Source organism: Heloderma suspectum, chromosome 1 (genome assembly GCF_057233095.1).
Source record: "Heloderma suspectum isolate Gila_16-S chromosome 1, 16-S_ref, whole genome shotgun sequence".
NCBI classification, from domain to species: Eukaryota; Metazoa; Chordata; class Lepidosauria; order Squamata; family Helodermatidae; genus Heloderma; species Heloderma suspectum.
The window spans coordinates 312290420-312316647 of record NC_139458.1 but is presented as its reverse complement, the minus strand read 5'-3'; the positions used below and the strand labels follow the sequence as shown (position 1 = coordinate 312316647).

At 43.5% G+C, this 26228-nt stretch overlaps 1 protein-coding gene across 5 annotated transcripts in view; it reads right to left on the bottom strand.

The window, feature by feature from the left end:
- Positions 1 to 25156, bottom strand: part of FHL5 (four and a half LIM domains 5) — a 32991-nt gene extending 7835 nt beyond the window's left edge. The window contains exons 1-7 of one of the 5 annotated variants that reach the window (XR_014786628.1): positions 20635 to 20858; positions 18221 to 18298; positions 12353 to 12532; positions 8768 to 8942; positions 6232 to 6401; positions 3927 to 4113; positions 393 to 493 (exon numbers count right to left, since the gene is read on the bottom strand). Coding sequence is in view for 3 of the 5 variants with exons in the window: in XM_084827147.1 (XP_084683273.1) it covers positions 3927 to 4113; positions 6232 to 6401; positions 8768 to 8942; positions 12353 to 12511 (691 nt within the window). In the remaining 2 variants the exon portion in view is untranslated. Of the gene's footprint in view, positions 1 to 392; positions 494 to 3926; positions 4114 to 6231; positions 6402 to 8767; positions 8943 to 12352; positions 12533 to 18220; positions 18299 to 20634; positions 20859 to 24821 lie in introns of those variants that run through there. The other 4 variants (XR_014786629.1, XM_084827147.1, XM_084827145.1 and 1 more) reach the window with 4 other exon arrangements.
- Positions 25157 to 26228: the final 1072 nt, after the last annotated feature.

The following is a 26228-nucleotide window of genomic DNA, read 5'->3' as shown; positions in this document are numbered from 1 at the left end:
TATTTATTTTTTAAAGCAGATGTAGGGGCTGATTTTCATTGGGAGCGTAGTCTGTGAGGAATGAAGGTTTAACCTTTCCCTCCCTCCCCAGCCATGATCCCAATGAAAATCCCCCCCATGCTGCTATGAGCCTTACCAAAAGCCACACCCATCTTATTGGCACTATTCCATGTCTTAATAAGCATAGTTGTACAATATGGGTTTGATCCACATGTAGTCATGTTGAAATCAATGAGACTTAGGTTACTTAGGTTAGGTGACTAACTTGCCCCACTGATTTCAGTGGATGAACTCTAAGTGTAACGAAGTCTGGATCCAACCCCATGACACTGGCAGTAGATTCCACCCTTGTTCCCAAACCATGAGGGTTGGATTCTGGGTTTTCCACTTACAGTGGTCTTTTGTCTTGGTCGTGGAGCTGGATCAGGATTAGTTTCATGACGGTGATGGGTACATTTTTAATTAAAGGAGCCACCGAATAAGTTCTGTTTCTCTGGAAGAATTTTTATTATTGTTATTTCGTTTGTTCTTTCTGTTGTCTCACAGATTCATTCGCCAAAGACAAATTGACAATGTTCTGAATATTCAGTAAAACATCATTTTAGACTACAGTCTTTAAAGCTCTTCTAGCATTCTAGCTACATGTGAGGCATATATTGTGCTAAAAATAATGTAACACTCATCTGTTAAAAAGCTAAAATAAGAACTTGCTTGACTATGAATGCCTCTTTGCTGGAGGTGTAAATACCACATTGCCTAGGTAATTCTATTGCATATGGAACCAATATATAAGAACAGAAATAGAATGTAATATTTAGAATGCTCTTTTGATTTGTATTTAAAAAGACAATAGCATTGCTTTCTTTATTAAGAGTGTTTACTTTGATAAGAATACTTTTGCAGGTTACTTACTTGGTGTGTCTTTGAAGTAAAAGATTATCAAAATAAGTAAATAATTTCCATTCTAAAAATTAATTTCTTTGGGGCACAGTCTTATGGGGATAAGCAGCCGCCTCCGAACTCGAAGGTGACTGCCTATCCAATGCAGCGCAGGAGAAGCACGGAGGGGATCGTTCCCTCCATGCTTCTCCTGCCCTGCATTTGGGGTTAGACAGCCGATTTCGGCTGTCTTGCTGCGGGAAGGCGGAGTGGGGGAGGAGGCTGCCAGCTGACACATAGGATGTGTCATACCGGCATTTCCGCCTTCCCCACCCCGGAACGTCCCCCGGAACGCCCCGTTTTGGCCGCTGCTCGCTCTTCTTCCGAGCATGGCACGTGGGGCTGTTCCACGCTGCCTGCGAGGCAGTGCGGAAAGGGGGGAAGGTCAGTGCTCCAGGAACCAACCTCAGAGCGCGGCCTCCTAGGCCAGTTCTTGGAAAACCACATATCCTATGGCCATCCAGCTGCTGACTAGTGGCCATAGGATTGCTCCCAGATTGGTCAACGCAGTGTAAGTAGCTCGTTACACAAAATGATATCTGTGTTGAGAGCTATAGCAAAAGTGCTGCTTGAGCTACAGCACTGAAGCTAGAAAGTCATCAGGGGGAGGGGCTACCCAGTGTCTTGCTCTGTGTCACATGCTGGGCAGAAGCTGTAGCCAGAACTAGATTACACAAGCAGTTGAAGGAAATGGCAACCCAAATGATCAGGGGGCTGGAGCAACTCTCATATGAGGAAAGGTTATTATGTTTGGGGCTATTTCGTTTAGGAAAAGGGTGAGTAAAAGGGGGACATGACAGAGCTGTGTAAAATTATGCATGGTATAGAGCAGGGCTGGGCAGCTTGTGGCCCTCCAGATGTTTTGGCCTACAACTCCCATCATCCCTTGCCAGCATAGTCAATGGTGAGGGATAAGAAGAATTGTAGGCCAAAACATCTGGAGGGCCACAAGTTGCCCACCCCTAGTGTAGAGAAAGAGGATAGAGATGTGTTTCTCCTTTTCTCATAGTACTAGAACTTGAGGTCATCCAATGAAGCTGAATGGTGGCAGATTCAGGACAGGAAAAAGAAGTACTTTCTCACACAGCATGTAGTTAAACTGTGGAATTCCTTTCCTTAGGATGTGATGGTCACCAACTTAGATGGCTTTGAAAGGGGATTAGGCAGATTCATGGGAGATAAGACTATCGATGGCTACTAGTCATGATGGCTAGATGCCTCCAGGATACCAGTAGTTGGGTAACAGGAGGGTGCTATTGCACTCATATCCTGCTTATGGGCTTCCCAAGGCCACTGTGAGAAACAGGATGCTGCCCTTTGACCATTAGTTTGATCAAGCATGACGCTTCTCATGTTCTAAAATACATGCAGCTGCATATCTTCTTCCTGCCTGAACCATGTCACAATGTCTGGTATATTTTCACTCTAGCACTCAATCATTGGTTGCCGTTGATGGGGCAGGTAAACGCAGAATATTGTGATGTCAGATAAATTGCACTGGATGTAACGAAGACAGGAACTAGATATGGAACTGCCATTTTGGCTGTTAAAGCATTTAACAGCTGCTTTTTTCCCATAGCGTTCAGTTTTAACTGAATCTCGTTATACCTTTGTAACGTAACTGTGGAAATAGTGCTGCTTACTTGTGATCATACATAGAAGCGGTGGGCTATATGTTTACATATATATCGGGGGTCCAGGGGGCATTTTTGCCACACTCTGTGGGGCACTGAAAACTAGTGATGTACGAAAGGGACTTACCTGGTCCCGCAGCTTGCTTCGCGGTGGTGGGGAGGCGCTTCGGTTCTCCCCCCGAAGTTCAGGCCGGGGGGGGAGGCGCCCCGCCCTGCCTCGCCCAGCCGAAATTCAGGCCGGGGAGAAGCGCCCCGTCTCCCCGGCCGTGAAATAAAAAGTGGGGAAAAAAACAAAACACCCGTGATAGGCTACGTAACGATTTAAGCAGCCTATCACGGCTAGATTTCCAAAGTCAGCCGTGACAGGCTATGTTAATCGTTACGTAGCCTATCATGGTTGACTTTGAAAAAAAAAAAAAGCACGTACGCAAATGGCAGCGCCCATGGGCACCACCATTTGCGTTCCTTATTTGGTCCCGGTAGTTTACGTAAAGATTTACGTAGACTATGGCAAAAATAAGGGCAACGCAAATAGTGTTGCCCTTATTTTCGCCGTAGTCTACGTAAATCTTTACGTAGACTAGCCGGGACCAAATAAGGGACGCAAATGGCGGCGCCCATGGGTGCCGCCATTTGCGTACGCGGTTTTTTTTTTTTCAAAGTCACCCATGATAGGCTACGTAACTATTAACGTAGCCTATCACGGCTGACTTTGGAAATCTAGCCGTGATAGGCTACGTTAATCGTTACGTAGCCTATCACAGGTGTTTGGGTTTTTTTACTTTATTTTGTAATGGCGGCGGCGGCAGCCGGTTTGAAGACCGGCCGCCGCCCCTGCCCCCGCCGAAACGCCACCGAAACACCGCCGGGACCCGCCGCCGAGAGGGACATTCGAGGGAGGTAAGTCCCATCCCGTGGGGGGGGGGCGGAGAATTTCACCAACAATTTTGGGGGGCCGAATGCGTTGGCATTCGGCCTCCTCGAGATTCGTGGAGAAATTCACGGCCATCCCTATTGAAAACAAGTGTGATTTGGATGCTTTAGGCTTTCTTAGCACTTTGCCATTGATTTTCGGCGGCAACCCAGTGATGCTTTTGTCGCCCCTGGCGGGAGGCGGTGCAGTGCACCAGAACAGTGAGGGCCGCATGCTGCCTATCCCTGAAATACAACACCTTACAGTAAAAGCACTGCTCACCAGTTGATCATAAATATTTTTAGGGCTCAGTCCACAAAGGGACATCATCAAAGCTGAGGTAAAGAACGCAAATGCCAATACAGGCTGAAGCAGGTTTACTTGTACCATGTCTGTCAAAATATAGGCCATCTATCAGTAGCTGGGGAGTCAACAGTCACCTGTAATGGGCTTGGTGCAGGCAACGCACTTCTTTGCATAACACCTGCTGAAGCACTCGAGGCAGTAAGGATGTTCGTCTTTGGAAATGAACCGTTGCCCTGCAAGCTGCTGCTCACATCCGGTACATAGGAAGCATTCTTTGTGCCATGGCTGGTCATGATAAGTCACTCCGCCAGAGGTTATCACCTAATGGATGCGATAAGAACACTGGGAGCTGGATGATGAACTCAGAGATGGGCACACAGTGCAACATTAAGGCCAGTAATGGTTAATCTATGGCTGATTTCTAAAAAAGAGAGATACCTGCCTTGGAGTCACCCCTCTGACAAGGAAAAGCTCTCTCCTAGTCTCTATAACGTGCCGGGAAAGGGGGGGGGGGGAGAAAGGCGCTCGGCATATATCCAGAAGTATTTTTTTAATTAATGTGCTATGTTTATTTCCCCTTAGTTGGATGGGCAATTGATTTGATGGGGTGTCTTATGTTCTAAAGTTTATCCTTGCCAGTGAAAAGAGATTCTAGAGCTAAGCCTCATGTCACATTCCCTGCTACTTCAGCTCCTACCGAATTATTTATAGAGCAGCACGAAAATATCTGGCACTTTCAAGTAAAAAGCATAAAGATGGTCTTCAATCCAATTTTAGATAACATGAGGATTGGGAAGCAAGAAGCAGGTGAATGGCACGCCAGTGCTCCAGTCCAGGGCTTCTGTGTGCTCCAATGCAACGTGCCGTGGTCCCATGTGTGTGCTGCTTGCCCTTCCCCTGAAATGACTGGGGCAAACTTGAGGGCAGAAAGACTTTGTGGCTTTTTGCTTCGGCAGAACACTGGGCCGGGGTGCAGTGGAGGCTGGTGGCTCCTATTTCAGTGGGGCAGTGATTCCACTCTGGGTTTCAGTACTCTAAAGGAGCTATCCAAAGTGCTGAACTCTATCCCCAAAATGGGTTCAGGACCTTGCATAGCTCCTCTAGAGTTCTGACTAGGGGAGGCTGGTAGCTCCAGTTTTGGTAGGGCAGAGATTCCATTCTGGGTTTTCGTTGCAGCCAGCCAGAAGTCTGAAGGAGCCATCCAAGGTGCTGGGCCCAGTTTGGGGATAGGGTTCAGCACCTTGGATAGCTCCTTTAGACTTCTAAAGTCTAAAGAAGTGGAATCTGCAGCCAGGCAGCACTTTTTCCATTAAATGGAATGGAAAGAACTTGCAATTTCATTTGAAATGAAACACATTTCATTTGAATGTGGGAGGAAGTGAACCTGACAGATCCATTCATTCCTGCCCCAGAATGTACACATTGTTCGTGAAACATGTGTACCCTGAATAGGTGTGCTGAATACATGGTCAGTGCTGTTTAGGGATATATGAGAATTTTGTTTCATCTTGTAAAACATTAGAACTTGTGCCCTTCCCTCCCCTGAACTCAAGTGCATTTTTCAGGCAAAGTTCACATATTCCCAAGCTTGTAATAGCGTTCACAAAATGCATTCATTAGGGAAAATGTGCACTTTGGGGGAAAAAATACACATTTTCACACTTTACTGAATGGGTTGGAAAGTAGACATTTGGGTGCACACTTTAAAAAAATGCATACCTAAAATGCACATTTTTCCCATTCAAGCAACAACAAAAGTTCACATTCGAAAACGGGAACAAAGCAGACCAAGATTCAAGGAGGAACTTGGAGAACCTTGACAAGCTCAAGGGCTTCTCCACACCAGACTTTTCATCCTGCAGCTTTACTGGGCTTCTGTTTCTGGATTCTTTGTGGGATTAAGATCGGCTCCTTCGCATGCACTTTCTTTCCCCACCCCACCCCAGGGGTTGCCTTTATCTGCAAGTTCTATATGTTTCATTATACTGCCACTAGATGGCGCTGCCATTATAGGGCAACTCCGTCATTACATGCTGAGAGTCAAATCAATTCAAACCACCATTTTTTAAATAGCTCATTATCCCCATTGCAAATAAAGCCACAGAAATGGTCAGAAAGCATGGGAGAGGCTCTGGATGGAGACGACGTCATGTAAGGGACCCACAAACTTCCATGAGTAACCAATTGTGACCTCAGGGTAAAAGTCCCTTGTGGAGAAGCCCCAAGTCTTACTGATTCTTCCACCCTGGTGCTGTCAGCATTGACTAGCTGATCTCTGGGGGGGGGGGTGAGTGGAGATTCAGAGTACCCCTTCCTCCCTTCTCTCTTAGCAATGAAATACCTTGTACATTCAAAACTGAGGATCATTGTCTTTCCAAGTGCAATAAAGGCTATTGCAATGTTCCATTCTGCCCCTAATATTTCCATTTGTGATCTTACCTTTTTGCAGGAGTAACAACACTGAGCAAACTGCTTCTCGAAACAAGGTACACAGTAATTGTCCTCATCCTTGGTAATCAAAGGCTTTGTTCCTAGTGGTTGCCGACAGTGTTGGCAAACGAAGCAAGCTTCATGCCAACAATTTCCTTTAAATTCCATTTTACGAGAACCTGCCAAGCCAGTCACAAATCCAGTAAGTTTATTGGATAACTGGGTGTATTTTATAAAAATGTTCCCAAGTCAAGATATGACCATTCAGACATTCTTTCTCCATCACTCATTACTGAATATAGCACAGAAGCCTTTACTCATTCAACAAAGCACACATAATCAGTACATTTTTCAGTCAACTTTTTTTGTGTGTGGGGGGGTCAATCCAAAAAGGTCAACACAAATATAATCAAAGATTAGAAAAATAGGATATAGGGAAGAAAATCCACATGGGGTTGTACAGCACCTTGGCAAAAAGGGTGGTATAGAAATAGTAACAAATAAAATAACTTTATACTAAGAAGGAAAATAATAATATGTGTGGATGTCTCTACACTTTACCACATTTGCTTCAAAAAAAATATTTCTACATTTCTGTGGGATTTCCACACATCTTGTAACTCTATATGCTTTGTGCTTTTCCTGATTAGACAGAAGACTAAAATGACTTAGGTAAATCAGCAACATTTTGCCACCAGTTTATCTATTCTTCAATGAACTGCATTCTAAGGGCAGCATAAATAGGCCAAAATAATACATAATGGCAACTATTTTCAATTGAGTAAGCTCCACATTAGTTAATTGGAACTTTCCAGTACCACCCCTTCAAGGGAGTGAGAGGACACTGTCTGAAATTGCTGCCCAAGGGAGGCCTCAGGACTCACAGAAAGGAGGAAGGCAGATCATGAAAATAGCTCTCCTGTCTATGCATTAATTTAATACAGGGAAAGTATAATGAAAACAATGAGGTCCTAATCAGCACAAAGTCCTGGAAGGCATAAAATATAGCATCTTCTTGAGCAAATTAAGTGCCTTTTCACGACGCTAGCATCATAAACTGGGAAGGTCAATACTGCATGATTGCATTATAGCTTCACGTCAGATCCACAAATTATTTCATTATTGTACTTTTCCTGCATCAGTAAACATTGTTAGTGAAGCCTGTTATCCTCCATTTTATTCCATTTAAAGTAACAGAGGGAAATTGCCATATATATGCTCTGATCTGAAACCAACCTCTGCTCTGATATAGGCTCATTAACAGTGCACCTCAAAAGAAGAAAAGTTGAGAAAGAATTCCTTTCTCAGTGGTTCCCTGGGAGTCCATTTTGTGACTGAGAGGCTGGGAAAAAATAAACAAATTTTACATAGACATGGAAAATGACTAGAGGCCCTTTCAACTGTCAAAAGAAGCTCCAGATTTCAGGGCAGAATATTTGGCCTCACAGTGTTGGATGAGGCAGCCTCGCTGTAGGGAACAGCCATGCTCTGGGCTTCTGGTGTCACCCACTTCCCACCTTGCAAGTGCCAAAGATGGGGCATCATAACCCTTAAAGCATTGTTTTTCGTGGGTTTGCCTGATGAAAAGGCATTGCTAGGGAGAAATGGCTCGCTTTTCTGGTACTTGCAAGAAGCCATTTTGTTTTGTTTTTAAATGTGAAAGCCATATTTTAAAATTAATTGTATTGTATAATTTCAAAACGAAATTATAATGAGGAAAAGAAAGGCCATATTGGCAATCCCACTGGAATGCTACAAAAGGGAGCCCTCAGTGTCTAGAAAAATAACGTTCATTAAAAATACTTTAGAAATTTAAATTTTAGGAAAAGGCATTCAAAATGGTGTAGATGTGCATTGAGGAGAATAGGCTAATGGGGACTAGCTGAACACAGGCCCAAGCCAGTAACCCAGTGATGCTGAACTAATCCATGCCACCCCGGGTATGTAATGATCTCCCCAGAGGGGCTCGCTGGGTGCCTATGTTGTGGGCATTTTTGTGCTGCCTGAAGACCTCCCCCCTCCCAGCTTGCTAGTCCTTTGGCTTTAAAAAAATTGTGTTTGTGTGTTTTTAGATCTTTGTACTTCTGCTGGCTTTTACCCAGCTTTTTATTTTGGTTTTATCCTATTTTAAACTTAAGATTTTTATATTATGTTTTACTACGTTATTGTATCTTATGCTTTTAAGTTTTGTTTTGTGAACTGCCCCCAAGAGCTTCAGCTCTTTGGTGGTATGGAAATGGAATACATACATACATACATAAATAGTGACACCCCCAACGGCTAAAATAAGCATGGTTGGGGCTAGAATGTCACTAGGTGGGTGGGTTGGACAGCAAACAGCAAAGTCCCTACAACTCTTTAAGGACTGTGCAATACCTGTACAATGAAGCCATCATCTGAAAAGGGCTTTGGATAAAAGAAGACAGTTTCTCCATACTTAACATACTTTTGCCTGTTGAGTCAATTGCTCAAAGGTAATTAAAAGTGCCATGCAACCCTGGTTATTTAGTTAGCAAGCAACAACAACGACAACTTGTTATCTTACCAGGCATAATGGTCCTCTTGCAGTGGAAGCACTTTGATGAATACTCATTAGAATAACACTCTGTACACAGCAGGAGCTCATCTTTGGCAGCGAAAGGCTTCTCGACCAAAGAGTGATGGCACTTGGCACACTTGAAGCATGCTTCGTGCCAGTGGCAGCCTTTATAAGCAAGATCCTTGGAAACAGTAAATACATGTTGATGAAAAGAGTTTGCTTCCTTGGAAAAAATCCAGTTGGATAAAATCAAATTGGAAGGCATTATGAGCCTCTGGCTTCAGAAGATTGGTCAAAAGTGACCCGAATATTCTGACCAATATTCTGTTGTTTGGCTTTGTTTTTTTTCTGAGTTTTTCTTCCTGATGCTGCTCTGGAGAAAACTGTATATTTACCAGAATGAACAAAAGGATATATGCTCTCTATCCTTTTGGTTCATCCCCCCACCCCAGAACTACTGCCCCCACCCCCACTCTTTGCTCATGAAGCAAAGCAGTGGAGGCTGGTGGCTCTGATCTCGGTGGGGCTTTGAATACATTCTGGGTTTCAGTCGGGGCCAGCCAGAACTCTAAGGAGCTATCCAAGGTGCTGAACCCTACCCCCAAGGTAGGTTCAGAACCACAGACAGCTCCTTTAGAGTTCTGATTGAAACTCGAACAGGATTCTCAGCCCCACCAAAGTCAAATTCACCGGCCTCTGCTGAAGCAAAGTGCCCCAATGCAACCCACATAGGGAGCTGCCTTCTACCAAATCAGATCATCAGCCCATCTAGCTCACTCTTGGCATAGTTTAGCCAGCCCTGCCATTTGGCAGAGTGAAGCAGCTGCCTCAGGCAGCAGATGGTGAGAGGCAGGGAGTGGTGGTAAATTGTTGGTCGATAGAGCTGCGTGTGCCATGCAACCTGCCCTGTACTCTCAGTTTTGGTGGAGGATGTTGTCCCACCATCACCAGTTTTGCATTAAGACTCGACAACTGCCAGTCTGCTCAGCTTTTGTACATGAAATGGGGGACGGGGGCCCATCTTGTTTTTTTGCCTTAGGCAGAAAATGTCTTGGCCGGCCCAATTTGGCTATATTGACTGGCAGCAGCTGTCCACGGTTTCAGACAACCTTGCCTGGAGATGCCGGGGACTGTTTTCATGCAAAGCCGGTGCTCTTACCACTGGCCCTTCACCTAAGATTGCCTCCTGACAGCCTAATTGTACTTGATTGCTATCACTTGATGATTTGAAAATCGAGTGTGTGTGTGTGTGTGTGTGTGTGAGAGAGAGAGAGAGAAAGAGAGACAGAGAGAGAGGGGGGTGGGGTGGGGGGAGAGGAGGGGAGGGGAGGAGGATGAGGAGGACCGATTGAAGTTTCCTCCCCTCTAATTATTAGACACGCAAAGCACAAAACTGGAATTAAAGAAAAAAGCAGGTACACATAAGAACGTAAGCGGAGCCAGGCTGGATTGGCCCAAGGGTCCATATAGTCCAGCATTCTGTTCACACAGTGGCCAACCAGCTGCCCACGGGAAACCCACAAGCAGACATGAGTGCAACAGCACCCTCTTGCCCATGTTCTCCGGTATGTGTACACAGGCATACTGTCTCTGATACTGGAGGTAGCACATAGCCATCAGAACTAGTCGCCATTGATAGCCTTCTCCTCCAGGAATTTGTCTAACCCACTTTTAAAGCCATCCAAATTGGTGGCCATCACTACATCTTGTGGTAGTGAATTCCATAGTTTAAGTATCCGCTGTGTGAAGAAGCAAACACCTCTGTTAACATGCCCCACTTTACTGTGGTATGTGTAGTTCTAATGAAAATTCTGCCCGAGATTTGAAAGAAAAGGCTAAGATAAACAAACCCAAAGAAGTGGAAGTTTGTTTACTTTTGATTACCCCTGTTCCCAGTAAGATGTCATTTCTATGATGAGTGAGGAGGCATTAGGAGATAAACAACAAAATTAAGTTGTCATTTAGCGAATGAAATATTTTAATCCAAACACATCTTTTTTGAGGTATCTTGCTTGAGGAGACAGTGTTATTACATAAAAATGATAAATGTCACTTGTTTTCTAATGAAACACCTCTTGAATCTTTGCCGTTACAGTGGAGGCTGTCTTCAGTATGGACCAAGGGAAGTCATTTTTCACTGGTGATTTGTCAGTGGAATTTATTTGAAAAGTTTGGCTTGATCTTATCAGTTGAATTAAACCCAGGATAGAAAAGCAAATCAGCGCTGTAATCTCTCTGGAATGAGTTGTTAAAACAATACAAACTACTGCCTTAAAAAAAAATCAGATACTAAAAAAAGCTACAATATTATATTAAGGTTAATGCAAAAATTTCGCATCTTGCTATGTATTAGGCTGCTGCATTCAAATGATGGATGAAACCACTGTGTCTGTAGGGAGGCTGCAAGCCATTAAGAACCTCCTTATCTTTCTAGGAACTTAGTATCACAGGCCATACACTAGACATTTTATATGGGTGCCCCCAGCCCATGGTCTGTACAAAACCTGGAGAATTTAAAGGTGGGATTTGTGTGTGTGTGTGTGTGTGTGTGAAACATCTGGCTGTATATTAATGCATCACCTCTTATTCCATAGACAAGCACCTCAGTTAGCTCATCGTTAGACCACATCTCTGTCCTAGCAAGAATGAACAGTAGTGGTAAGTCTTCATTATGGCTTTATAATGAGCAGTGCTGAGTCACCAAAGGCAGGGATGACTCCAGGGGGGACTTCCCCCTGCTGATACCCTCCAGATGTAATGGACTACAACCCTTACCATGGCATGCTGGCTAGGGATGATGGGGGCTGTAGCCCAGCCCATCTGGAGGCTGGGAAAGGCTGCTCCAGGGACTAGTATGGGTAGTTGCACTCCAAAGGCTACTTCCTTTGTTACCTCAGAACAGTGGCATAGTTTCATGACACATAGCAATTAATTGCCAAACAATTGCCAAACAGCACAGGCATGAATCTTGTAGTAGATTCATGCCTGTGCTGAATCAAACATTTTAAAAGCCTGCAGATCAAAATAATTGATGCCCCCTCCACACTCTTCCTCGCTTCTCTAACTGCCAACACATCAGGAATAGGCCAATGAAGCTAGCTAGGAAGGATGTGGAAGCTTTACAGCTAGGAAACCAGTAGCTGCACACACTACCAGGTCCAGAGTTTTGAGGGCTCTTAGGCAAGACATCTTCAATGCCCCCCCATCCTACTCACTACATTGTCACCAGCTGCCATTGCTCCTCATCCTCTCTGTCATCGTTGCTACCACTTGCTTTGCTGACAAGTGAGCAAGCAGGCAGTGGCATCTACTGCCCCTCTTTCTCACCACCACCATTGCCTGGGGCAGAGCAAGAGACAAGTGAACAAGTAGGTTGCAGTGATGAAGAGGAGCAAGTCCAAGGGGCTCTTGTCAGTGGGCCCCTATTGCGGTGTGGGTTCTTGGCACATGCCTGACCACGCCCATTCTTGGTGCTGGGCCTGGTTGCATAGCGATCAATTGATCACTTTCCTCATACTATAAACACATGATTATCTCCTTCTGCTTGAGCTGTGTAGACCAGCCCCTGTGCAGAAAGTAACTGATGCTCACCTTGGAGTCACATTCAATGGGTTTCTTGCATTCCTCACAGAAGTTAGCAAAAAGACTGTCATAGCACTTGACACAGTAAGCATTCTCTTCTTTTATGGTATACTGCTTTCTGGAAAGGGAGTCCATGCAGTGATAGCAATTAGACTGATCACTTGTCATTTTGAGTTCTTCTTCATGTGCCTAGGGGAGAAAAATATATATTTAAATGTTGTCATTAAATATTAAATGGTAACGCTTGTTTGCAATGGTCAAGATTCCTAATGCTGGAACTCAGAATTAGGAATCTGTATTCACTATGTACTCACAATGACCTCAGAACCCCCTGTGTTCTTATACTAAAGGTCTTCGTGAATAATCTCTTATGGCCTATGAGACACAGCAAGCAGAATGGTCTGCAATATGTGGATTATCTACTTAATGCTGTTAACATCTATACCAACGGAGGATGTATTTGTGAAACCTCTGGTTTACCACTGTAAATTGTAGTGTGAAAAGGAGCAAAAGCAGCTGGAACAACCTTAAACTTCGAGATTCTTCTTGATGATTTTGGCAATAACTATGTCTTTTACAATTTGTGTTTTTATGGTAAATTGCCCAATCTTTTAAGATAAATGATTTTTCAGAGTACTGTAAATTTGGGATCAGTAACTGGAGGCTTCTGGGCCTCTTGTCTGGCTTCTTGTTGGGTGCTAACTGCCCCCACCCCCAATAGAGGGGTAAAAAGAGGCATGGAGAAAGTTGCATCCATATTAACTGAACTTGCTGGCAGATCACTATTAGGGATGGAGTGCAAGGCACGGACCCACCACCCCTTGTTCACTTTTCAAAAGTGGCTCTCCAGGAAAACACGTTGCTGACCGTGGCTGTGAATTAGTTGCAAATTCTACTTGTCCCCTTGTATTTTTAGCATGTAGAAACGGGGAAAAACACATTTGGATAAACATCCAAATTTTAGGAGACAACAGATCTTCTGCGGTTTGTAGGCTAGCTATTTTGGTCTGGCCCATTGGACCAGAAGGACTTGGCTAAAATTAGGATGTCGTTCATGAGAATGAGGGAAAATAGAATCCAAAGAGTTCCCAGGGAAGTCGATCACAAAACATCTGCTGGATTCATTATATTCTGTGTCCAGTAATGTCATTGTGCAGAAAATGGTGAGAGCATATTGTGTATTATTATGGGCTTAAAGAAGAACTATGCAAAAGAGATAAAATCCTTCAAGTAGTGCTGGATAGATGAATGGATGGATAGATAGATAGATAGATAGATAGATACCATAGCAGCACTTTTAAGAATATAAGACACAACGTGTAGGGATTAACTGCAAAGGATGACAGAGGATATTAAAATTACTCATTTAGACCTTTTCTGCTATTCCCATCTTCCAATTCCTACATTCATCTCCATGATGAATCAGAGTCCATATTGTGGTGTTTGCTTTTTGGACAGTATCCAACCATATGAATCCTCAGAAAACCCATTACATAAGCTAATGCCAAATAAGCGATCAGTGCTTTCGAGTGCATCTTCACTGGCTATTTGTAAGGGAAACGGATCCTTCAAGGATTGCTATGCATACCGTCCTGGATCCCAAATGCAGTTTTTTCCCTGTTCTTCTTAAAATCCTACATATGATCCTTCCTTTCTTTGCACACTAAGTATATGAATCACTGCAATTCTGTGTACATCTCACCCCTGCTGGATGACAGTGGGGGACAAGATAGATTTCATCCATGTGGCACAATGACAATTCTCTTGCATATGCCTTATTGAAATGGATAGGAGCTGTTGTGCAAAAGAGTTTTCTGGTAGATTGGATTCCAAGAGGGCTGCTGTTTGCAAGATAAATATATAACAGTATGTGTTTGTTAATATTTGATGCTGAGAAATAGAAGTAATATAGAATCCCCTGCTAAAAGGGAGTGCATGACTGTGAACTCTGAGTTTTTAATTCTATTCCCAGAGGATTTGTGGAATGACAGAGAAGGGGAGGAGAAGAGGAAGATGAGGATGGAATGCTGATCTCAGACCAAAAATAGCAACTACTTTATCTGGAACAAGTAGTGGAAATTTTTTTGTCTTTTCTACATTTAAAATCTTTGCACTGAAGTGATTCACTGGGTCTCTAATGGTGCCAAAGCTCTCTCTGCTGTCCAAAATGACAGACAATCCAATCCATCAAAACCATCCATAACATTCAAGAGCAGGCCTTGCACTCTCACTAATGCTGCTCATTTGTATTTTAAATCACACAAAAGAGGGATTGTCTTAGCCAGAAATCTAAGGCACAAAGGTAGATGTTCCAATAGGTGCATGAAGTGGTAGTATTGAACATAATGCTCTAATAGTCAAGTTAGTTCAAGAACGAGGTTAATGTCAGTAGCTTCACTGGAGCAAGCAAAACTGGAGTGTTAAACTATTGCTCCTGATGAGGATCCTCTTAGTACATTTCTTCATTTTATTGGTTATATTTATGACCCACCTTTTCTCCAAGAAGCCCAAGGCAGTGCATATGATCCTTCTCCTCTCCATTTTATCCTCACAACAGCCTTGTGAGGTATGTTAGGCTGAGAGTCAGTGATTGGCCCAAAGTCACCCAGTGAGCTTTATGGCAGAGTGGAGACTAGAACCCAGGTCTTCCCAGTCATAGACCAACACTCTAACCACACCACCACACAGACTGTCACCCTAAATATGCTTAGGATTAGGACTTGTTGGCTAACACTCCGTTTTGCAAATAAGCATTACAGCCTACTTTCTTCACCTTTCCAACCTCATGCAAAGTTTATTCAAAAGGAAGTGCCATTGATCTCAACCGCATTTATTTCCAAGTATATATGCCTAGGGTTACAGCCCTGGTACGACTTTGCACTCTATAAGTACTTGATTCAGGGCACTGGGTAGAAAGTAGACTTTGGTCTATGTATGGACCACTGGCCAGTTTTCCAGTAGACCTGCTGGTTGCTGGGATATTTGCAAGCATGTGGGGCTAAGTGGATTTCAGTCAGATCTAGCAAGCTTCTTCTTAAGTTCTTCGGAGTGGGTATACTTGGAATCACTTAACACAGATTTGTTATAACTTAGCTTAGGGATGGACAACACATGGCTCCCCAGCTGACTGTTTGGCACCCACTGCTAACATTCAGTGGTGGGGCATCAGGGGAAAACCCCCACCCATTTTCCTTTAAAACAAGGTGCACAGGAACCAATATCACGCTCCTGGAAGCCTCCAGGGTTTGTAGGGAGAGGGGAGCATTGTTCCCAAGGCCAGTGGACATTTCTCACCCCTGCCTTAGTTGTTGAGAGATCCCGAGTATGCACTCTCGCTCTGCACATTTAAACATGTACAGAGAGGCCATAGCACAGTAGCAGAGCCTGTGCTTTGTATGCAGAAGGGCTCAGGTTTAATCCCTGGCATCTTCAGGTAGGGCTCGGAAAGAGCCCTATCTGAAGCCCTGGAGATCCACTCAAGGACCTGGAGTAATGTCTACTCTTACGGCCAGTAATAGTAGACAGTACTGAGCTAGAGGGACCAATGGTCCTAGTTTAAAACAGGAAAAACTAAATCACATGATGAAATTGAGGCCAGGTAGTGTAGCAGAGTGGCCAAGAGACCGTGAATGTGAATTTCCTGCATTGAGCAGGGGGTTGGACTCGATGGCCTTGTAGGCCCCTTCCAACCCTACTATTCTATGATTCTATGAATCAGGAAGTCCCAAGTTTGAATCTTGCCTCTTTCATAAACTCACTATAGATGCCTTTAGGCAAGCCACTCCTCACTCCCTCCCTCTGCATCTTGGGGACAATAATACTGACTTACAGGGTTGTTGTAAAGATTACAAGTAGGTAATGGCTTGATTTGGATTCTATGACAACCCACCGTAGGTTAATTAACCCTTGGAGCACTATGGCATGTGCCATCCACCATTTTGAATATACAAGCCCAAGCCAGGGGTTGCTGGGGCTTGTCATGTCATCCAAACCTGAGCAGCGGGGGTTATTTGAAGACTAAACAACCCTCACATAACCCATGGTCTGTTTTAGGGTTATGCGAGGGTTGTTTAACCCTCAAATAACCCCTGCTGCCTGGGTCCAGATGACACAACAAGCCACTGCAAATGCTTGCATATTCAAAATGGTGGACAGCACACACCAGAGCTCCTTGCAAGTAAATTAACCCATGATGGTCTGTCATGTCGTGGAAACTAGCCAAGTGCATGTGAATCCCTTTGAACCCTTGAAAAAACTAGGCAGATGTCAAGTATTAAGTGTTTTATGTCTGCTCTGTACTAAGTTATAGTGCCAAGGGTGATTTTTAGGAGGATGGGATGGGACAATCTTCAAGCAAATACGCACCATAAATCTGGCTAGAACACTAGTTCTACACGCTGAGCAACTACCATTTTAATCCGTTAAGTAGGCTTCACTACAATATATGCATAATAAAAGATATGTGTGTGTGGTATGTATATGAGATAGAGAGAGCGAGAGGGAGCATGCTGAATGTATTGCTTCGTTGCAGCTAACAGAAACTATAAAAAACAACAAATCCACATATATACACTTTTTTGGTATGTGTGTACAATTTAATATCTGTCTTCAGCCTTGCTGCAAAATCTCCCCAGTCCACTGAAACTGGTCCATCCCTTTACTGAAATCTGAAAGAACACCCCTGCATAATGGTCCAATCTTGTACAGAAGATGACCCATGCTGGATAGATTCTGAATCAGAGTTGGAACAACTAGATCAGAGCCCAGGGGAGGGACCTTCTCTATTGCCTCAAGACACTGGGAGAGATTCCTCTGAAGGCCTTGACAAACAGATGACCCAGGCTGAGTCACTGCCCCCTCCCTCCCCCATGAGAACTTATGTTTCCAAGGAAGAAGAGGGGCATGACTTGATTGATGCTAGGATGTGTCACAAAGCAAAGTGGGAAAAGTTAGGGGCAGGGCTGAGACGCTCTGCCAAGATAGCCACTCTTTGAAGCCAACGTAGGAGGGAGTCACCCTGAGGGGCATCACTGCAAAGCAAATTTGGCCATGAGGTTCACGGGCAAACTGTTGGCAACTTCACTACCCTCCAGTTCATCTCCTCTGATTAGAGATCTCAGATTAGTTGTTCAGGGCCTAAGGCAGTCTAAGAACTTCCTTGAATCTGCATTTGTAGAAAGGCTAAAAGGTAAAGGTGTCCCCAACCAGTCGTGTCCGACTCTAGGTTGCAGTGCTCATCCCTGTTTCTAAGCCAAAGAGCCAGCGCTGTCCGAAGACGCTTCTGTGGTCATGTGGCCGGCATGACTGAACACCAAGGTGCACGGAACGCTGTTACCTTTCCCGCCAAGGTGGTACCTATTTATCTACTTGCAATTTCTTGCTTTTGAACTGCTAGGTTGGCAGGAGCTAGGACTGAAGACGGGAGCTCACTCCGTCACGCGGCACTCGGGTCTCGAACTGCTGTCCTGCCGACCTTCCGGTCTGCAGTTCAGCGTCTTAACCACTAAGCCACCGCGGCCCTGAAAGGCTAGTCTCCAGCAAAATAACATCGTAGTAGCCTGAAGCTTTGTCTCTATGGTGTTGATTGCAAAGGGGAAGGACGATTCAATCCCAACAAGCATTGTGTTTGTCGAACCAGCTGCATGTGGGAAGCCCACAACAGGGCATGAATATAATAGCACCCTCCCACTCATATTCTCCAGTCACTGGCATTGAGAGGCTTACTACCTCTGATGTTGGAGGCAATATATACCCATCATGAGAAGTAGCCAGCCTCCATGAATTTGTTTTATTCCCCTTTAAAGCCATCCAAGTTGGTTGCCATCACATCTTGTGGTACTGAATTGAATTGCATAGTTAAACTATGTTCCTATGTACCTTTAACTCTGTACCTTTTCCTTCATTTCCTTAATGTCCTTAGAAAGATTGTCTCTGTGACGACATCTGAATTTAGCTCTGTTTTAAGTAGAAGGAAAGAAGGAAGAGAGGAAAGAAGGAATGAATACCATTTTTAGCTACAAGGCCAGAATAGCCTGGAAAACAAGACATTAATGATTCATTCCAGGTCTGTTCAAGGCTCTGTGGTGTGACTATAAGAGACACATCAAAATGATTAACATGTGCTTCTTGCCCTTGCAGTCTCCTGTCCCCAGTAGATAAATACTGGAGCGAATCCTACTATTGAAATAGAATCTTTTCTGCTGCTTTGATCCTAATCTCTAGAGAAACATGTTGACTTTAATTCTGCTGGAACCTAGATTTTGTGTTTGGGTATATCAGATTAACAAGACTCCAGAGACCTGTTGCTATGCACATTACAGGACTAAAAGGTTAAGTCCAGTTCTCTGTTTGTCTGTCTGTCTGGTTCCTAAACACAGCATATAGTGACTCCCTAAATGGTTGCTTACAGTCGTGTAGAACTAGTGGCTACAAAGGACAACCAGGGTCCATCTGGTCCATCGTTCTTTTTAACATTTAAAAAACATTTAAAATTGACATTTTAAGAGCACAGTCTACTAAAAGCGGAGTCCGCCCACCCACCCCGCCAATATCTGCTGTTAGCCATTAGGTATTCAAAGTATAAGGGATGTTCTAAGCATCAAGATGGCTGCACCAATTCTGCACTTCTGATTCCTTTGTACCAATGCTACCCGCTTTCAAAATATCTGTCTGCTCTCTTTTATGTCTTGGCTCTTTAAAGTTTAATAGCCCCATCTGAACACAGCTTACAAATTACTGATAACAAATGGTTAGTTTTTTTCCTAGTTTGAGATAAAGCAATTATGATTTATTTTGTGACCTAGTATAACCTTACAAAAATACACAAAAGGGAGAAATTATCTACTGAACAGTGTGAAATGTTACCGTGAAACCTTTAAAACCTCATCTGTTAATCTTTCTCATATTATGATTACTTGACCTAGTCTGTAAAGAGGTGCAGAAGAGGAACCCAGTCCTCCCAAGAGAGCAACTTTTGTCACTGTAGTTATTTTTAAAACAAGATCTTATACATAAAGATAACCTTCATAATTTCCCATGGAGTGATGACTGACACTTGGGGAAACTCTGAGTCTTGACTGCTTATATGCTTATTAGGCATGCAAAATAGTTTGCACCAATTCTCCCAAGCTGGGAGATGGAGATTGTCCACCATTTGAGAAAACACCTAGTTATATATCTGGAAATGTGAAATTGCATTAAGGTAGCCAGACATCTGTGCAATCCTAAAGTAATCTTTGTATAATTTGTGCAGCAGAAATGTAGAGAGGTAATCACAGGTCACAATACTGATCCTTATCTTCCCATCTTATCTCCACCCCGTGAACTTAGTTTTGATGGAACAATCTTGAAAAATAATCCAGCAAAGTCTGCATATCATAGGAATGACCATGTGTCCCCTCTCCCACCCCCTTTTTAAACAGAGGACAGTCCTCTATTTGAAGGGCTGTACAGTTGAATTTTGGTTTAATGGTAAAGCTGGCATCAACAGCTGGCTCCTGAACAGGCAGGCACACAGGTCACCCATCCACCGTCTTCTATGCTATGGTGAGGTATACTGTATTTCTATTAAAATTAGGATATTTATAAAATTGCATCTATGCATATAAAAAAAAAGGTAAAGGTGTCCCCAACCAGTCGTGTCCGACTCTAGGGTGCGGTGCTCATCCCCATTTCTAAGCCGAAGAGCCAGCACTTTCCGAAGACGCTTCCGTGGTCATGTGGCCGGCATGACTGAACACCGAGGTGCACGGAACACTGTTGCCTTTCCCGCCAAGGCCAGGCATTGCCTATTTATCTACTTGCAATTTCTTGCTTTCGAACTGCTAGGTTGGCAGAAGCTGGGACTGAAGACGGGAGCTCACTCCGTCACGCAGCACTCGGGTCTCGAACTGCTGTCCTGCCGACCTTCCCTTCCAGTCTGCAGTTCAGCGTTAACCACTAAGCCACCGTGGCTCCTTATCTATGCATATGAATCAGCATAAATTATGCAAAACGCCATCCTCTTTTGTGCTCCTTTTTGTGATGCATGTCCTCTTTTTTGGCAATTCAAAAGTGACCAATCTTTAAACCTATCCTTTCTCTTTAAACCTATTCTGCACATGCACACCCTGTGACCATAGGGGCTGTGATGCATGTAGAACTCCCTTAGCTACAAGGGCTTTCTCATTTACTTTAATAGAAGGTCAGCTCTGTATGGCAAATAGATGTATGCATAGAGCTGACCCTGCCCACTTAAAGTGAATGGGTAGCTTGGACCCGTAAGAGCTCTGTGTCCCCATCACAATACACACCTAGTGCTTGGGATCAGGCTGGCAGAGTTATCCAGGTTTGCTAGCAATCCACGGAAGTCCAAATGAGCCCCCCATCAGCAGCCACAGATGAAGACAAAACACACTCGAGTGTTGGGTTAAGAACAGACTTTACTTGAGATATAACAGGCTTACATCTCAAGGTAAGTTGGCTGGGGTCAGCCTCGTAGTAAGCATCTCTTGCAGGAGGAAGTAGGAAAGAGAATAGGAGAGTAAGGGGAGGAGACAAGGAAAAGGCAATACAATCTCCCAGATATCCCCTCCCACCTGACTCAGGTACATATTAACTCTTCAAGTTCAGGTTAAGTGACTCATGGTCCGAGTACCTCTAGCATCCACAAAGTAAACATTATCCAAAGAAGAAAAAATACGTTTAAGAAAAAAATATTTCCACTTGTTTAGACTGTCATTGCATCTGGCACAGAATATTTCTGTGTTAATTTTGAGGAAATAAATTTAAAATGTTTTTTTAACTTTCTTTTCTCATCAGGAGGCTTTTAGAAATGCATAGGACCAATCAGTGAAGAGCAGAGAGCCATATTTGAACAAACTGATTTTCTCTTTCATTAATACAACTTAGTCAATATTTTCTTTAGATTTCTACAGACTAAGCAGCTTTAAATCATAGTGACTTGCATGGCAGTGAAATGAAATGAAATGACAACATCGTTAACAACATGATAACAGATTTATATTCATTCTAGCCAGCTTTGGAAAAATATCTTGAGAAATGTCAAGTAATCATACAATATGAAGAAAAATATGGGGATCAACATCAGATGGGAACAAACCAGACGTCACAAAATTGTTTTCTCACCGAAAGTACGCAAAGATGCAAGGCAGGGATCCCTAACCCATGGGCCCATTTGGGAGTTTGAGAAACTGGTGTGGGCACCAACACCAAATGGCCCCCAACACCAAATGGCCCCCATGAAAGATATGACTAGTCACGTAAGGCTGTCGTTGGGGCCTGGCTACTCAAAAGAGGTGTGGGGGCGTGAAATAGCAAGGGAAAAGGGTGGGAGGGAAAATAGCAAAACAAAGGGGAGAGAAAGAGTGAGGCTAAGAGTGGGGAGAAACACTGAGCTAAAGGGGTGAGTGGAAGAGAAAGAGCAAGTCTAGGCCCTAGGAAGGGAGAAAAGAAGGTGGTTAGAGACAGCAAAGGGAAAAAAGTGAGGAAAGGGGTTGGGTGGAAAAAAATAACAAGGCTAGAGGCTGGGATTGGAGACACAGAGAAAGCAAAGTTCTGTATAGGCAGAAGAAGATTAGGTGGGGCCAGGAAGCAACTCTTTCCTTTTCATCCTGCAGAAAGAACTCCTATGCAGTTTTTTAAGGTCTGGCAAGTGTTTGGGTTTTTCCCGGATTTTTTTAAAAGCCAAAAATATCACAAAGGGCAACACAGTGAATAGCTACCAATGCTCAGAAGGCACTCTGAAGGACTCTGATGTGAAGGCACGTGACACAAACACCATGTTGAAGCTAAGCAGTACTGGGGCTGGTTGATGCTTGGATGGGTGCCCAATGGGGAATCTCCAAGCTCCATGATAGAAGAGAGGTGGGATTTAAATCTAATAAAAACAAATTGATCTGAGGTTCAAAGAGTGATTTACAGCTTGTGCTTCTCTCGCAAATACATATGGCCCTGTCATCATTGTTTACCTTTAAGCTCTTACGATGTCTTTATTTCTATCTGCTTATCAAAACTGCTGTCTTTTGATTAATTGTTACTGTTTTTTTTTTTTAAGGCCTGCAGTGTGGTATTTAATTTTGTTATGGTTCTTTTGTTATGGACTCTTTTGTATCAGTGCACTTTGAAAGGCAGTCTAAAAATACCCTTTAATAACAATCAAACCAAGAGGCAGAAGTTGCTCTGAGAGCCAGTGTGGTGTAGTGGTTAGAGTGTTGGACTGGAGCGTGGGAGGTCCAGGTTCTAGTCACCTCTCAGCCATGAAGCTGACTGGGTGACTTTGGGCCATTCACTGACCATCAGCCTAAGCCACATCACAGGGCTGTTTTGAGGATAAAATGGAGAGGAAGAGGACCTTGTTAGCCGCCTAGGGCTTCCTGGAGGAAAAAAAGGGTGAGATATAAATGTAACAAATAAATTGCCCTGCTCATGCCTGCTTGTTCCTCACCCCTCTGTGGTTCCTGGTCCACTGTACTACCAGCATCATCTTAGAGCAGGGGTGTTGAGCCTCCTTCAGTCCAAGGGTTATATTCAATTTTGGAGAAGATGTTGGGGACCACACGTTCCAGTGGTGGGTGGGGCCAGAGGCAAAAGGGACAGCCAAAAATATCAATCGCATACAATCGCAAAAGCATATTGTAGCTTAAAGCTCTCCCTGCCAGTAACTAAGCCTTAGGAGAGGCATTCAAGCCTTTTAGAAGAGGGGGGACTGCAGAAAAGCCAAGAAACAACCAAATGATCAGTGGTAAGGGGAAGGGGTGTGGCCATCTGGGGAACCCTGGACTGCTGGATTAGGTCCACAGTTCAAACACCTATTTTAAACACCATTCCTCTGGCATGAGAAGAGGATCAGGTAGGTGGCAGGAGACAGAGATAGGACAGACGCTGTCTCCCTCCCAGTTTGTTGCACAGACATCCTGCTTTTTGGTCAGCTTAGCTCTTCCGGGTGGTACTAGAAGTGCCTAACCCATTGTCTCTCAGCCTAATCCACTGCTCTGATCTCCTTGGAGGAAGAACAGAATTCAGCTGCAAGGAACAAGTAATGGGATGAGCATGTAAATCAAGATACCAATTGATGATGCAAATTACAGTTTGAATGATTGCTAATGATTACTTCCTTCACCAGGCTAGACAGAGTGTAGTGAAATACTAACCATGGCCAGTATTGTTTGATTTAAATTCCTCTGAGACCATGGAAGTGGGGCGGGGGAGGGGGGTGTTGAATGGTATGGTGTGGCTGGACGCCTGAACAGGAAACAACTGTATAAAGAACAGAATGCACAATTTTAAGCTTCTATAAGGATGAGAACCTCACAAATCAGGAATTGGTTAAGAAAAAACTCATCAAAAAATACTGTGCCACCTTATGAATTTGGTTAACATTGCAGTTTTAGAGCCACCTATGTAGAAGTAAATGCCATGAATGTCAATTGAAGTTTGTTCCAAATAACTGAGTTTATTGTGGCATGCAAATACAGTATAAATAATAACATAAATACAAACAGTTTGAATCTAGGATCTGCCTTCCATGGACAGAAGGTCCAGATCCCCCCATCTTGATTCTGTGGGATCTGTCCTCCCTCCCTCCCACAACACAGCTCAGCCCATTCGGCAGGGTTCCCCGACCTGAATGTGTAGCATTTTCAGAAGTCTGGAGAGGAGGAGGCAGGGAAGTCCACTTCCACCAGCCAAGCTGCACATGCCTAAATCTGGATTCAACCCATAAATAATTATCTTTCTTTGAGAATAGCCTGCGTGGACTGCACTTACCTGAGAATAAGTCCCACTGAACACAAGGGACTTACTTCTTAGTAAATATGTATAAGATTGCATTGCACATCAGAGATGCAAAATGAGGAGATAGGTCAGAGGATAAGCCAGATTAATGGAGTAAACATAATGGCTTTGAACACGGATTGTTTCTGAGAATGATTCCATTAACACAATAGTTTCTGATATTCTTTTTTGCACAAGTAAAGGAGCTTGTTTGAATTTGCTTAGTTGTGGAAAAATAGAAGCAAGTGTCTCCATATTGATAGTACATAACTATATATGGAACTTAAAGTACTAATAATTATAGTTAGGGACAACATATAATGTATAATAGATATAAATATAATTTGCAAGTAACTCACAACATTGACAACATATAACTTGGTTGTTGCACTACTTAATAATAGTTCCAAAAGTAATTTCCTCCCTGGCAGTTTCTTTTAGAACGACTAAGATCCACATAATCTTTCCTGGCACATCTATTACTAAATAGTTCTTCCAACTCTAATATGTATAACATTTTATATATCCACTCTTTCTTACATGGATTTTTATTTGGCCACGTAGCAAAGATAGGGAGTGCAGGGTAAAAATATAGAGTGTATATCTAAAAGGCAATATAGGGTAAAATTAGTCATGAATATGTGAACATTTTGAATAATTACCACATAAACATATTAGAGGGAGGAAAAGTTACTAAAATACTCACATTTCTTTACCAGTTGCCTGTTGTAACACCTGGGGCATCAAAATAAAGGTGACAATATTTTCGATATTTACACAGAAACAAAGGATCCAAAAGAAATAAGCATAGTCCGCCAGATCTGTTTTGTCTCGGATGAGATTTTTCAGTTCTGGAGAAAACAGCCAAGGAGGTCACTTCATTTCCTTTAGACCTCAAAACAGCTGGCTCCCTTTCTGTTTTGTCAATACAGCTTGCACGTTCGAGTTAAAGACAGATCATGTAGGAGGGGCCCTGAAAAGGCTAGTATTTCAGAAGAGGGGTGGCGGGGACGTTTCAAAGATCTGAAAGCATTAGAAAAGAAATCACAACAGGCAAAACGGCTTGCACTTTATTGAGCTCACCATGTGACAGCTGTGATCATGTGGAAAGGTGGCCATCTATAGTTTCTGTCCAGGCAGTACACAAACCGTTTCCCACCAGCGGCTCAAAAAATGAATGAAATCTTCCAGAAGGAATGCAGTAAGGTCCAAGGCTAGAACCTCTTAAGTTGCACCTTTGAAGCAGATATCTGATGGGGGCCTACCCACCCACCCTAGAACACAGCCTTGGTGTTAGATTCTGGCAGGGTAAAATGGGCTGTTATTGGGAAATTGTGGACAACTCTGGTTTTTGTCATTCTTGAAGGAGAGATGGTTCACATGTTGCATTGGCATACTATGTGATGGCAGCCTCATGTATTCCTGTTGCAATGTCATTTGGCTGTGACGCATGACCCTGAACTGGCAGCAAAAATGCTAATCACAATCAACCATAGGATTGGAAGGGGCCTACAAGACCATTGAGTCCAACCCCCTGCTCAATGCAGGAAGCCTGATTCCCAGGCGGTCTCCCATCCAAGTACTAACCAGGGCTGACCCTGCTTAGCTGACCACAAGATCAGGCACAATAGCTGCATAAGGGCTCAGCATGGCATGGTTTTGAAAGCTGCTTAAAGGTTTGTCTGCAGCCTCTGTAACTATACTGGTTCACACCATAGCCCCCAGGCCACAAACACTTTAGAATTCCATGCAAGTTTGGAGCTTATATTCCCTAGGAATACAGGGCTTAAGGGAGATTTCAGACAACTGCTTTCTTGCTTGTTTACAGCTCCCATGTGGTTTTAAAACTCTACAGTGTGGTTCTGAGTTTGTCTGATGCTATCCAGTCTCCAAACCAAGAAGGCAGAAAGTAGATCACAATTAGTACAATTTAAATTAAAAGGAGGCCTTGAACATTAATACAGTAATTTAATGAGTTCATGTAATGATGGTTACATTTCGAAAACACAACTGCAGATGGACTACAGACTCCTTTACACATTTGGCCTATGGTTGCAGACAAAGTCCTAGAGATGTTTTGGAGAGATTTAATGGTGCACTGTTCCAAAGGTTC